General features: G+C 39.6%; 1 protein-coding gene across 1 annotated transcript in view; it reads right to left on the reverse strand.

Moving 5' to 3' along the window:
* Positions 1-2,517: 2,517 nt before the first annotated feature.
* si:ch211-288d18.1 (USP6 N-terminal-like protein) overlaps positions 2,518-15,422 on the reverse strand; it is a 37,844-nt gene continuing 24,939 nt past the window's right edge. The window contains exons 8-14 of the mRNA XM_051115247.1: positions 10,784-10,832; positions 10,588-10,708; positions 8,658-8,752; positions 8,461-8,526; positions 6,799-6,898; positions 6,458-6,610; positions 2,518-4,833 (exon numbers count right to left, since the gene is read on the reverse strand). Coding sequence (XP_050971204.1) covers positions 4,079-4,833; positions 6,458-6,610; positions 6,799-6,898; positions 8,461-8,526; positions 8,658-8,752; positions 10,588-10,708; positions 10,784-10,832 — 1,339 coding nt within the window. The 3' untranslated portion in view covers positions 2,518-4,078. The remainder of the gene's footprint in view (positions 4,834-6,457; positions 6,611-6,798; positions 6,899-8,460; positions 8,527-8,657; positions 8,753-10,587; positions 10,709-10,783; positions 10,833-15,422) is intronic.

The following is a 15,422-nucleotide window of genomic DNA, read 5'->3' on the forward strand; positions in this document are numbered from 1 at the left end:
ACACTTAAATCATCTTTATTTATTTATTTATTTATTTTATTTATTTATTTATTTATTTTTGTATTTTACCTACACTACCAGTCCAAAGTTTTTGAACAATAAGATTTTAAATGTTTTTTAAAGAATTCTCTTCTGCTCACTAAGCCTGCATTTAGTTGATCCAAAATACAGCAACCACGATAATACTGTGAAATATTTTACTATTTAAAATAACTGCTTTCTATTTTAATATATTTTAAAATATAAAATATAAAATGTAATTTATTCCTGTGATCAAAGCTACATTTTCAGTATCATTACTCCAGTCTTCTGTCACATGATCCTTAAGAACTCATTTTAATATGCTGATTTGCTGTTTTAGAAACATTATTATTATTATTATTATTTAAAACAGTTGAGTAAATTGTTTTCAGGATTCTTTGATAAATAGAAAGATCCAAAGATCAGCATTTACCTCAAATACAAAGCTATAATGATGGGAATTATAGAAATTAATACTTTTATTTAGCAAGGAATGCTTTAAATTGATCAAAAGTGATGATAAATACATTTATAATGTTACAAAAAGTTCTGTTTCAGATAAATGCTGTTCTTCTGAACTTTCTGTTCATCAAAGAAACCTGAAAAAATTCTACTCAGCTCTTGTCAACATAATAATAATAAATGCTTTTTGAGCAGCAAACTGGAATATTAAAATGATTTCTGAAGGGTCATGTGACTGGTGTAGTGATGCTAAAATTCAGCTTTGAAATAACAAGAATAAATTACATTTCAAAAATATTTTTAAATAGAAAACAGTTATTTTAAATAGTAAAAAAAAAATCACAATTGTATTGTTTTTGCTGTACTTTGGATCAAATAAATGCAGGTTTGGTGTGTAGAATATTTAAAAAATATATTTTATACTTTCTTAAAATTATTACTGTTTAAAAACATTTGACTGGTAGTATAAAATATATTCATATTCGTTATATTCATATTATATACTAAACTATGAATAGAAATCACTGCATAACAGTATTTATATCTGTACATAGTTTAATTATAAATATGTGTCATTTTAAGTGTTTGAATAAAATTGCATAGTTCACATCATTTTTTAATAACTCCAACCATCTAAAATTAGACCACTGCAACATTTTTAGACAATGCAATTATGTTAATTTAATTTTATGAAAAGCAAAGCACTTATTTTTGTGAAAATGTTAACTGTAAAACCCTACTGGCACACTTTTTCATACAGCAAAGTGTAAAGACTTATGAAATATATCTTAATCACAAGTGATTAATTGTTTGTCGGAGTTGTGTTTTTCATCTTAACATCTCTTTCTGTGTTAAGTCTGTTTTACAGTATGTGGGCATGATGACACTTACAGCAGTTTCTGCTTAAAACTCTACCAGAAGAGTCTACTATTAAAGGCTCACAGTCATGGAGGAGGACCGAATAACCGTTTGGTCTGAATAAAGCATCCTTTAGAAAAACCTTGAGCATTTTTGGATCAAAGGTGCTCCCTTTGGAGATAATTCTTTCAGGTACCTAACCTCTGAAAACTGATGTCTGGCTTCCTTGTTTAGGATTCTGAAACACCAATAGTCTCGATAAACATGTCTTTGAACAGATAACCTCAGGCACAAAGCAGGAGGAGAAAGAGAGGTAGGTTTAATCTAAACTTTTCCAAGTGTGCGGTTTGAGTGCTAATGTTCAGCTTGTGAGGGTTATAAACCCTGAGAGTTGTATGTCTCTGTTCAAAGGAGCTGAAAAAATCAGATCAAAGCTGAAAATGAATTGACAAGACTTTTTTTGCAAGTCCAGCTGCTTTATATCTTTGTCTGGTATCTTTTAACCCGAGTGTGAGTGTGTGAGAGAGAGATTTTCTTTTTTCCTCAGATCAAATATAGTTAGAAAGCCAGGTAAAGTCACACCGGCTGAGAAGATCACAGTGTGGTCTGATAACCTTTGTAGTATGAAGTGTTGCATTGCAGAACTCAGCACAGATGAGCGCATCAATACCTGCTCAATTATGATGATGAGTGATGATGTGTCATCTTTTTCGCTTCTGCTCCATTTCTGTCAGGCCTTCTCTCTCTCACTGAGGCTCAATTATGATATATGGCACTCACAATCTGCCAAGGCGTGGCATCCATCACCCAAACCTGTGTCGCCACATGCTGTCAGTGTCCTCCGAGAGCAGGAAACAAACATGAAAGATCCTCATATTACAGGTAGTCTGATGATGCTAGCAAATATCTCACTGAAGGTTGAATCTCTGGTGTGTTTTCACTGGGAAGGAAATCTACAGGACGTTCCTACACTGCAATGAAGACTTTTCCATTACAAAATTATGAATAAAAAGATGGATTTTAACGCTCTTGAACTTCTACTGAGAAGGAACTAAAACGTGGCATGTCTGGCACATCTGTTGTAAACAAACGGTGCGTTTACAGAGTCCTCTAGTGGTCACACGGACCATTGCTGTATTTATGTGTCCTGTTTTTCGAAATAAATCAGCAGTCCAGTCAAGATTAGAAAACTTCTATTTATGCAAATCTAATTCAAACATAGAATAACAAAGTAAATAGGTAGCCTATATTTACTATATACAGACTGAATAAAACCAAAGCCTTTTGGTTGGAGTTCTCAAAACTCCTTAAAAAGGAATGTACAATGTCCATAACTCAAATACTGCACTGAAAACATATTTTGAATTTCCATACTGTAATAGAATTTAAAACCATTGATGTCTTAATAAGCAATGCCATAACAGCACTACAGTGCTTGACTCTTAATAGATTTACACTGTTATTCTGAGAGACAACAAAGGTTGAAAATATGCTTAGGTAACCTGTTTAAGTAATTAATTTAAAATGACCCATGCTTAGATTACTTATTTGCTTCCCAGCTATTCCGTTTTTAGATTAAAATTGTAGTTTTTGTACTGCTTTACATATAATGATGAGAAACATGGTTTGGCAAAACTATTCACATGAAACCTCAAAGCAGAATCTGAATCTGTTAAACCAGCTGAAATTGTAAATCTGAAGCACTTTCTAGTTAACTGGTTACAAAAAGTAGGCCTATGCTAGATGAAACCATCAGAAAGCACATCTGACAGCTGTGTTACAAATACAAAATCCTATAAGCATTAAAATACAATACTCTAAAAAGCTAAATGTACAAAATGTTCACACAAATGAAAAACAAGTACAAATACTAAATGTACAGACAGTTGTTTTTAGAAACAACCAGAAAAATATGGTTTAATCTTATTAAAGGCCATGTTTAATATTGCCATCAGCTGGGAAGTTAAATCGCAAAGACACTGCAGCTGTCTCATTGAAACTGTGCCAGATCATTTTGAGACGAACATACTCTGACAGACCGCTGCACGTTCCATTAAACTATTTTTTTGGTGTTTTCTATCAGAATAATAAATATTGGCTTGTGGACACTGCAAAATTGGCATTGTACCATAAAGCTGGTATCAACAAACAGTTCACATCACGAACGGAGCCTATTTGATCATGACCATTCAAATGACCACAGACTACAAGTATATAACTCTCTACCTTCTTATCAGAAAGGGTAAGCTACTGTATTATTTAACATGGAGTGGTTTGTGATATTAACAAATAATTACAATATTCTGTCAAGCCATAGCATTTTAACTAATGGTTGATTTTGAGTAGTAGTGATGTTGTAGAGTGTGGTTTCAGAACATATCTCTTCATTACAGCTGTCACCATTTCATTAAATCCGGACACAGAAATTGCAAAGACGTCAGTGGTGGCGTGGTATAATTGAGTGGTGGTTCTGTACAAACCCGGAGGGTGTGAGAGGCAGGTTGGAAGGCAGTTGTTCAGAAAAAAATTGGCTATATGCTGAGTTGTGTATTAAGCAGTGAGCCAGCTCACTTTTGTTATCTCTGTCATATGTAATGTTTGTGCAAATGCATCACAAACTGAAATCAACCAGAGCAAACTTGAGCTGCGGCAAAGTCAAATGCTGAAAAACTGAAAAATCAATAATGCTTTCCAGAGGAACACTGGCAAAGCACTTGAAGGAAAGTCAGTTGGCAGCTTAAAATGTCTCTGATTTGGGCAGGTGTTGGCTGGAATGAGGAGAGTGCTGAAATAGTGGGTCTGAATGGACTGTGGGGATTCGTTTGGCAGGTAACTGTGACAGCTCACAGGCTGTTGAGAAAATCTTAGGTGATACGGAGAGTCTCTCTGAAAAATTATCCATATTCTGACTTTCATCTTCCTGTCCCTTATAATTTGCAGAACTGGAAATGCCAGATGGTTGCACGGAAACGGATTTGAAATTGTCTGAGGGTAAATCACCCTCCATGCTGCCCCCTGCTGTTTCTGAAGCGTCCTGCTCCAAGTTCTGAGATGTTTGTGAAGGCTTTTTATCATCCACTCCATTCGGAGCTGGAGTAGTGTCGTACAGCTCCTGTTGGTTTTGGGTCTCATTAAGCTGAGGTACAGGAGGTTCGTATGGAGGAGGCCATTCCCCGCCGTCCTCAGGGGCTCCTATCATTCCGTCAGGTGTGAGTGGAATCTGGCTGTGCACTAGAACGGGGTCGGGTGAGGGGAGGGGAGACATGCTGCCGGTCCCTCCATCTTTGTAAGGCTTCTTTTCCTGTGAAGGGCTGTCATCCAGCATGATGGACTCCTGCTGTAGAGAGATGTGCAGAGAGGCAGGTGGCCGTTTGATGAGCTGGGCTTTGTTGGGCGTATCTTCTGAGGGGCTCGGTTTGGGCCGTTTGACCGGAGTCAGAACAACGGGCAGCTCCAGACCCAAAGGTTTTCGTGGAAACTCATCAGGCTTAGCTGTGAATACAGAAATTAATGCATTAGAGTGGACTGAAAATTTAGGTGACCTACATGAACTCATTAGCTGTGGCCAAAAATATATAATTCATACTGTGAGGTGGATGGAGCACTGCATGTTTTCACTAATTTTAATATGGAGTATGAATAAGTTAAAGTTTATTGTCATTATACAAGAAGTGTAATGAAAATTCTATAAAAGTTAAAACTGCATCATTCTACGAAACAGGTGCTTTTGAGTAGATTTTTAAATAAATGTCTGTACATTTCTTACTATTATGAATGCTGAAGACAATTAAAAATAGTTCTGTTAAATTAAATTCGCAATTAATCATCCAAAATAAAAGTTTGTGTTTACATAATATTTGTGTGTGTACTGTCTGTATTTGCAGGTGAGGTCAAAAGTTTACATACACCTTGCAGAATCAACAAAATATTAATTATTTTACCAAAATAACAGGGACCATACAAAATGCATGTTATTTTTTATTTAGTACTGACCTGAATAAGATATTTCACATAAAAGACAAGAGAAAACAATATCTGAATTTATAAAATGACCCCGTTTACATACACTTGATTCTTAATACTGTGTTGTTACCTGAATGATCCACAGGTTTTTGTTTTTTTTTTTGTTTAGTGATAGTTGTTTATGAGTCCCTTGTTTGTCCTGAACAGTTAAACCGTTGTTCTATAAACAAATCCATCAGGTCCCACAAATTCTGTAGTTTTTCAGCATTTCTGCATATTTGAACCCTTTCCAATAATGACTGCATAATTTTAAGATCCATCTTTTCACACTGAGGACAACTGAGGGACTCATATGCAACTATTACAGAAGGTTTAAATGCTCACTGATGCTTCAGAAGAAAACACAATTCATTACCGGGGGGTGAAAACTTTTTTAATTTGAAAATCAGGGTAAATTTAACTTATTCTGTCTTCTGGGAAACATGTATCTTCTGTAGCTTCTGAATGGCAGTACTAAATGAAAAATAATATTTAGGCAAAATAAGAAAACTGTACACATCTTAATTCTGTTCAAAAGTTTTCAACCCCCGGCTCTTAATGCATTGTGTTTCCTTCTGGCACATCAGTGAGCGTTTGAGCCTTCTGTAATAGTTGCATATGAGTCTCTCAGTTGTCCTCAGTGTGAAAAAGATCTCAAAATCATACAGTCATTGTTGGAAAGGGTTCAAATACACAAAAATGCTGAAATACCAAAGAATTTGTTGGACCTGAGAAACCGCAGGCAGTTTAATTGTTCAGGACAAACAAAGGACTCATTAACAACTATCACTAAACAAAAAACACAGATCATTCAGGTAACAACACAGTATTTCATTTTTATAAATTCAACTGTTATTTTCTCTTGTGGACTATATGTAAACGTCTTCTATGTGAAATATCTTACTCAGGTCAGTACGAAATAAAAAATAACACACATTCCCACTATGGTCACATGTTCCTTCGTTACTAATAGGGTTCAATGGAACTTACAACCGTAGTTAGCTAATGATGCTTTTGGGAAACGCACGTCTGATTAAACCATTCGAATGGTTTATATAAATTCATATAGTTTCATGCCATTAAATACAGTAACATGTAAAGAAAATGTATGAACCTGGTGGCGGGAGGTCAATCTTCATTTTGCGAAGTTCAGACATGGACACTTTAAGCTGCTCTATGACAAGTTCATCGTTGAGGTAGATGGACTCTCCTATCTTCTCCTGCAGGAACTCTCTCAGGTCCTCCAGAGACATCTTAAGCAACCGTTCTGGACATGAGTAACCACAGTTAGTCATTTCACACAGAAGATTTTGATTATGTGCTGGGAGGATTTAATTTATGTCAAAGCAATCAGGTCTATTAGCATTTGAGGTAATTGGCACTATGACGTTGTCAGTGGATAATAATATAGATTAAATTACTGGTAATTTCAGTATCATTAAAAATGGAACTCACTTTTGTGGAGCTGAAGGATGGTGTAAGCCATGGCTGTCAGAACTTTCTCACCCTCTAGGATGAAGATGTCCCACAGACGTAAGGTCAAAGTGAATGGGGTCTAAAAAAGGTAACACATTTGTGGATAAACTAAGATCGACAACTTAGGGTCATAGTATAAAAGTCATAGTATAATGGACAACATAAATCTGCAGAATATTTTCAAATCCTTTTCATCCTCCGATTTTAAACTGGGGCCTCTGTTGGTCTAAAGCTAATCTCCCTCAGCGTGAATGTTGCCAGTCCACAAGCACAGCTCTGAAACCGAGCTGGACCGGATTCTGCAGTGCTGACAGTGTCTGCTCTCTTTCCTCCTGAGCCAAACCCACAGGATTGTGTGTATGCGCAGAATAAACATTGAAACACCCTCGTCTGCCTGCTAATTGCACACTGCTCCCTCTATCAAGAGGCCCTGACAAAGAAAGAGAGAGGAAGAAGCACTTTTAACCTCTCTTCTCCATTTTCCTACACCTTGCCAAGTCCACCAACCTCAATCTACATTCCCACGTTTTGCAATGTTGTATTGTGGCTGCTTATTAGCAATTTTCAAATGAGACGGTGTCACATTAAGTATATCACCAGTCTGTTCTGAACCTAATGAGGTGTTTTTGATACAATTTGGGGTTACTCAAATAAAATGGATGTCAGAAACTAGTGGTCAGAAGCTTACGAAAGTGGTGCACTGTGCCAAACATTAACCAATAACAATCTGTTTGACTCCCGTTAATTATGGTCACCCTACCTAAACAGTTTTCCACATCTAACCAAATTGTGTTCATCTAAGTGTGTGTTTAACTCTATATTAGAGTGCTTTTTTAATTTTGTGCACTGTCATGTCCATGTCTTGGAAACCATAATTTAATTTAATTTAATTTTTATTTTATTTAATTTTATTTTGTTTACTACTTTTTATAGATTTTAATGTTTTACCCTTAACTTAGACATTTAATGTTATAATATCAATATCTATTATAAAAATCTTAATTATTACGATTTATATAATTATAGCATTATCACACAGTAAATAAATAAAGACAGAATTTTCACTTTTATATGGACAACATACTGTACCACGTCTATTTAAATAAACTAGTGCGTGTAAAATGAGTGTTTTAAGAGTTTATTTTCTAAAAGTCCCGTATGTGAAGAAACACCCAAACACAGTTGTCGCCGCATCTACAATATGAGTCACAATCTCTGCCTGTATTAACCTGAATGTCCACTTAACACCTCAAGATTAAGTTTTTAGCTGAACAAGTCTGAGCAAGTCTCACTAACAGCTTTGTTTCGTATAAACGCCTCTCACTTAAGCAGATCCAGAAGTGTTTCCATCCCTCGATGGTTGAACATAATCACAGTTACAATCAGAACAGCTGACTCAACAGTTACATTCTAAGAAAGCCAAAACTCCACGTCCATTCAGCACATGAATCACCACTTTTTAGATTGTCTGCAGTGACCTGAACCGACACTATAATATACACACAGTCGATGTTTCATTTCCTTGGCTTCGAGATCTAAGCTTAGCATATGATTGAGCATGTATACCTAACTACTAATCACCGCTTACATAACACCCTTGTCAGTTTGGTTACAATGCATCTGCTCAGATCAAACACTTACCCTGTCAATAAAACACTGGAGGAACCATTTAGTGCTGTAAATCCCACTGGACATCTGCTCTTTATCCTGATAGAAACATAAAGAAATGAGAAGGGAAGAAAACTCACAAACTTACAGTAATAGCTATATTTACTGTAACTAAACTATCTAGGTTTTGAGTTCATTTTGCAGACTTGTGTGCGCCACAGCAATCTTACCAAATGCTTCTTTAGTTTGGGTAAAAGCTTGGAGAGAATCTGGTCGTGGTGGTTTTGGAAACGCTGAAGTTTGGGAAATCCAGGAACAAAGAATCCTGTGATGGGTTGCAAATGTGAAGGCATGAAAAAAATGTCACATGTTTCCCAATAGTAGACCTAAAATAACCAGTATTAAACTCACAAGTGTTATGTACACTACCATTTAAAACTTTGGGATCAGGAAGACTTTTCTTCTTGAAAGAAATGAATACTTTATTAAATTGTCCAAAAGTGACAGTAAAGGCATTTATAATGTGTCCAAATTAATCCTGTTTTTTTAAGCATTCTATTCTTCAAAGAATCATGAAAAAACTTTTAGAATAACTAGAAATGGTTCTTGAGGAGCAAATCAGCATATTAGAATGATTTCTAAAGGATTATGTGACACTGAAGTAGGGCTGGGTATCGTTAGAATATTATCAATTCCGATTCCGCTCATCAAATAATTTACTCACCCCCTTGTCATCCAAGATGTTCATGTCTTTCTGTCTTCAGTCGTAAAGAAATTATGTTTTTTGAGGAAAACATTTCAGAATTTTTCTCCATATAATGGACTTCATTGGTGCCCTGATTTTGAACTTCCAAAATTCAGTTTAAATGCAGCTTCAAAGGGCTCTAAACGATCCCAGCCGAGGAAGAAGGGTCTTATCTAGCGAAACAATCAGTCTTTTTTTTTCGAAAAATAAAAATTTGTATACTTTTTAAGCACAAAAGCTTGTGTAGCGCTAGCTCTAGGATGTGCGTCCATGATGCTACGAATTAGTGATGGGTCGTTCTTGAACGATTCGTTCATTTTGAACAAATCTTTAATGTGACTCGGGAAGAACGAGTCGTCTCGGGGAGTGATTCGTTCAGTCGTGTATGCGCAACATCCTATTAGGTTCAGTACTGGAATTAGTTCACCTGTTTCGAGTCTTCAGGTTTTTTGAGTCGTTTGTTCATCTTATGGGGCTGTCAAGTGATAAACGAACGACTCAAACCCGAAAACTTGTCAGATAAGAGGTGAGGTGAGCCAATCATAGGCTAAAGACCCAGGTAAACAATGAATTAATCTTTTCTGTTTCTTATAGCATTATAGTTTTGTTTTGTTTGTAGTGTGATCAACGTTTGTGTGCAGTAGATGTGTTAGGGAAGTAACGCGTAACATTTTAATTATATTTTGCTAAAATGAACGAAATAACTCGAAATAAGATTTGTTCATTTTGCTCAAGTCGGTAAAATGATCCAAACTTCCCATCACTACTACGAATCACGTGTAAGTTCATCGTCTGTGCAGAGTATGGCGAAAAACTCCATCTTATTTTCTCCTACAACTTCAGAATCGTCCGTCATCGTTGTACCTTTTTGTTTGTAAAGAGCATTTGACATACTTGCATTTTCTTAGTCTTTGCATGTTCGCTTTGTAAACACTGGGTCTGTAGTTCTGCCTACATTTTGCGTGACCTTTCGACGTGATTCAATATTACGTAGCGCCGTGAACATGCATCCCAGAGCCTGTGCTACACAAGCTTTTGTGCTGAAAAAGTATACACATTTTTATTTTCAGAAAAAAATTACCAATCATTTCGCTAGATAAGACCCTTCTTCCTCGGCTGGGATCGTTAAAAGCCCCTTGAAGCTGTATTTAAACTACATTTTGGAAGTTCAAAATCAGGGCACCAAGTCCATTATATGGAGAAAAATCCTGAAATGCTTTCCTCAAAAACCATGATTTCTTCACGACTGAAGACAGAAAGACATGAACATCTTGGATGACAAGGGAGTAAATTATTTGTGAATTTTTGTTCTGGAAGTGGAGTTCTCCTTTAAGAAGGTTATATAATATGTTAAAAGAAATTAAATCAACATTGAAAATTCTTAGCCAAGAGCAGAATCAATGAGGAGGGCTCACCGTGCATTGCATGCTTCTGATTGGTTAAGAGCTGTGACAGAGCCCAGAATGCATCTTCTTCATTCATGAACATTAACAGAATGGCAGCAATCTGACTCATGCCCTGGCAGTAACTCACTTCCTGTAGACAAGAACAGACTAAGTCAGCAATTACGTAACATCTCTTTATTAAGCATGGATGTGTTTGCGCACTTACCGTATTGTAAACAGAGTACGCAGAGAGCACATGGAACAAAGACTGTTGCCTGTGAAGAGAAGAAAAGAGTTGCCAGGTTCAAACTCTGTACTGCAAGTGAAACAAACACACATAAGCAACACATAAACCAAACATCCATATTTATTTTCCACAAAGATGCATTCGTTCCTTCAAATTAAAGTCGAGCTCCTCCCTTCATGTGTGAGCATTAATGACACCCTTCAGATGAGCAAGACTTTCCACTTGGCTCTCTGAGGCCTGCAATCTATTAAATCCTCAGTGACATCACTCCCTTTTCTGGCCTGCTTGGGGAACAAGCTCTCAAAATCGAGAAACCAGCTCCAGAGATTGTCTGCAGAAGCGGTGAAGCGAGAGTAAGATGTTGTGACATACACTCTGGCACTTTCATAAAGCACATTATAGTACATAGCTGATAGAAGAAATGTTTGAGCAAATTTGTGAATTCAGTTAGCAATAAACACATGTGCTGTACATGCGCCTGTTCTTTTATGTTTCTTTATTTTACGCACATATCAGTCACACTTTAGTTTGGGGACCAATTCTATTACCTTACTATTACTTACTATGACATTTGCCTCAGTAAACTCCTAATTGGCTGCTTATTAATAGCTAGTAAGATAGTTGTTAACATTAGGTATAGGGTAGGGTTAAAGGAAAAGTTTGCCCAAAAAGGAAAATTACACCATGATTTACTCATCCTCAAGCCATCCTAGGTATATATGACTTTCTTCTGTTAGACAAATACAACAGTTATATAAAAAAAAAATGTCCTGGCTCTTCCCAGCTTTATAATGGCAGTGAATGGCTGTGTCACGTATCCTTATTGTCATCGTGTGTTTTTGTTGTGATTTCACCATGTGCTCCCTGGACTCAGCCCTCTCGTCACCCTAGTCACGCCCTCCTTGTTTCTTCCTGAGTGTTTCATTGTCCTCACCTGTGTATGTTCTGATTAGTTTGTGTATTTAAGTTCCTCCTTGTGTTTAGTTCCCTGTCGGTCTTTATTGTTGCATATTGTAGATTAGTGTGTTTCTACGTGTGTGGATATCGCTCTGTGTTCCTGTCTGTTCCTCGTGAAAGTAATTAAAATTAGATTTGTTCCGTACGTTGTATCCTGTCTTCCATCCAGCACCAGCAACCGTAACAGAAAAGACCGACCAAAAACAAAGGATGACCTGGGCTGATGACCTCCTCCTAAACCTGCAACAAGGTGAGCGTTCGCTGGAGGAATATGTGGAGGAGTTTTTGAGTGTTTACCATCTGGTGAGATGGAGTGACAAGATGGTTAACGCATGTTTCCAGATGGGACTCAAAGATGATAGTTTGTTTCAATTGATTAGTCCTAATGATTGCTACCGTCCTGTAGCAGACTTTATAAATTTTGTTCTTGATTTATGTGGTTCCTCGTTCCAAGTCATGGTGGAGGATGGTAATCCTCCTCCCATCTGGAAACATGCAGTCGCCCCACCTCACCAACAGCCAGAGTCCTCCGCATATCACTCCAGCGACCTCACACCCTCCTTGTCTCCTGCGTGTCCCCAAGTCTACCTTAGTTCCACGATGGTCCTCAGCCCAGCACCTCAGGCCGCCGCCACGCCAAAGCCTGCACGCAAGATGGCAGCCGCCACGCCAGCGTCTGCTCGCAAGATGGCCGCCACGCCAGAGCCTGCACGCAAGATGGCTGCCACGCCAGAGCCTGCATGCAAGATGGCAGCCGCCACGCCAGAGCCTGCTCGCAAGATGGCCGCCACGCCAGAGCCTGCTCGCAAGATGGCCGCCACGCCAGAGCCTGCACGCAAGATGGCCGCCACGCCAGAGTCTGCACGCAAGATGGCCGCCACGCCAGAGTCTGCACGTAAGATGGCCTCCGTTCCTGAGCCCCCGGCCAAGATGGCCTCCGTTCCTGAGCCCCCGGCCAAGATGGCCTCCGTTCCTGAGCCCCAAGCCAAGATGGCCCCCAAGCCTGAGTCCCCAGTCATGAGTGCTGGAATGAACATTATGGACAGGGCAATCCCACTGGAGTTCACTGCTCCTATTATCTCCCCTGATTCTCCTAAGCCTCCGCTGGTTCCGTCCAGCCTTCCTGAGCCTCCGCTGGTTCCGTCCAGCCTTCCTGAGCCTCCTCTGGTTCCGTCCAGCCTTCCTGAGCCTCCGCTGGTTCCGTCCAGCCTTCCTGAGCCTCCGCTGGTTCCGTCCAGCCTTCCTGAGCCTCCGCTGGTTCCGCCCAGCCTTCCTAACCCTCCGCTGGTTCCACCCAGCCTTCCTGAGTCAAGTCAAGTTGTAGCTGTGTTCCCCAAGTCAAGTCAAGTTGCAGCTACTGAATCAAGTCAAATTGCAGCTGCGTTTCCTGAGGCAAGTCAAGTTTCTGAGTCACGTCAAGTTGCAGCTGCAGCTACTGAGCCAAGTCAAGCCACGGCTGTGGTTCCTGAGTCAAGTCACGTCACGGCTGAGTCAAGCCACGTCACGGCTGAGTCAAGCCACGTCACGGCTGAGTCAAGTCACGTCACGGCTGAGTCAAGTCACGTCACGGCTGAGTCAAGTCACGTCACGGCTGAGTCAAGTCACGTCACGGCTACATCTCCTGAGTCAAGTCAAGTTCCTGGTGCTTCTCATGAGCCAAGACAAAGTCCAGCTCTGCCCTCCAGAGCCGGAGCTCTGCCCAGCTCGCCAGAGCCGGAGCTCTGCCCAGCTCGCCCCAGAGCCGGAGCTCTGCCCAGCTCGCCCTCCAGAGCCGGAGCTCTGTCCAGCTAGCCCTCCTGAGTCGGCTCCTCCTTCAGCGCGCCCTCCTGAGCCGGCGCTTCATCCAGCGCTCTCTAGGGCTGGCAGTACTGTAAATTCCCCCAAGAAAATTTTGGGGGGGGGCTACTCCCCTGTTCAGCCATGGCCTCCTGGACTATCTGCCCGGCCATGGCCTCCTGAGCCCCCAGACCCGCCATGGCCACCTGAACTGTTTACCCGGCCATGGCCTCCTGAGCCCCCAGATCCACCATGGCCACCTGAACTGTTTACCCGGCCATGGCCTCCTGAGCCCCCAGATCCACCATGGCCACCTGAACTGTTTACCCGGCCATGGCCTCCTGAGCCCCCAGATCCACCATGGCCACCTGAACTGTTTACCCGGCCATGGCCTCCTGAGCCCCCAGACCCGCCATGGCCACCTGAACTGTCTGTCCGGCCATGGCCTCCTGAACTCCCTGATCCGCCCTGGAGGTACGCCCCTAAGTACCCGGTGTCTGTCCAGCACGGACCTCCAGTGTGTTTCTACGTGTGTGGATATCGCTCTGTGTTCCTGTCTGTTCCTCGTGAAAGTAATTAAAATTAGATTTGTTCCGTACGTTGTATCCTGTCTTCCATCCAGCACCAGCAACCGTAACAGGCTGTTTAGATTTTGACGTAAAAAATGCATCATAAAAAATGCTCCACACAGCTCCTGGAGGTTAATAAAAGCTTTTCTTAAGTAAACTGATGTGTTTGTGTAAAAAAAATCTATATTTAAAACTTTATAAACCATAATCTCTAGCTTCCGCGAATTGTCGTATGCGCATTTACGAGAGAGTGGCGTTCCAGCGGATGACATATAGCCTAAGATCTAGAGAGACGTGGCGAACGTGGAATCACAGAGGAGACAGCAAAACAAAACACCGGTCATGAATTAGAAGTACAAAACAAGTATTTGAAAACAAAAATATCAGAGAATTTCGATATAAGCCAAAAAGAGAATTGTTTTTCTATGCTGTAAACAAACCATTGTTCTTGCGAGACTAGCATATTCTCACCGAAACTCTCATTGATTCACTTTAGAAAGCTTTTATTAACCCCTGTGTGGAGCACTTTTTATGATGGATGGATGCACTTTATTTTGCTTCAAAATTTCAACCACCATTCACTGCCATTATAAAGATTAGAAGAGGCAGGACATTTTTTTTCTATAATTCCAACTGTATTCGTCTGAAAGAAGAAAGTCATATACACCCAGGATGGCTTGAGGGTGAGTAAATCATAGGGTAATTTTCATTTTTGGGTGAACTATCCCTTTAAGGGATGTACAATATGTGCTTTACAAGTGGTAATAAACAGCCAATATACTAGTAATTTCCATGCTAATAAACAGCTAGTTAGAAGAGAAAGAACTGGTCCCTAAACTATGTTGCTGTGTCATATCTTATGCCCTTTTTTTACAAATAATCCTAAACTTCAACAAACATTTCAATTAGGGACATTATTTTACTTAAACTGATTTCCAGAGACATTTTCAACTTCTATAAGGGCCATTTTTTAACCTTACTAAATGTATGTGGCATCTTTCATGTAAATTCATGTATTTTTTAAATAAATGCAGAATCTATGTATTCACTGACAGACAAAAAATGGAAGTCGGCAGTTTGTAACAGGTTATATGAGCCATTACTGTCATGTGAAACTTCAACAGCTAAATGACTACAACTGAGTCAGAGTAAGCCTGAAAGCATGTGGGAAGATTCTGTTCTTGTGTCAAGTGTTTGTTAAGCAGATGCGTCTGAGCCACTTCTGGATTAACTGAAAATTGTGGTTCTTTGTCAGCGTGCTTACAGATAGTAGCAGTATGTACTGTACAAGAAGTGTGCTAATAATTCAACCAAAA

This window comes from Labeo rohita, chromosome 7 (assembly GCF_022985175.1).
Source record: "Labeo rohita strain BAU-BD-2019 chromosome 7, IGBB_LRoh.1.0, whole genome shotgun sequence".
Lineage (NCBI taxonomy): Eukaryota > Metazoa > Chordata > Actinopteri > Cypriniformes > Cyprinidae > Labeo > Labeo rohita.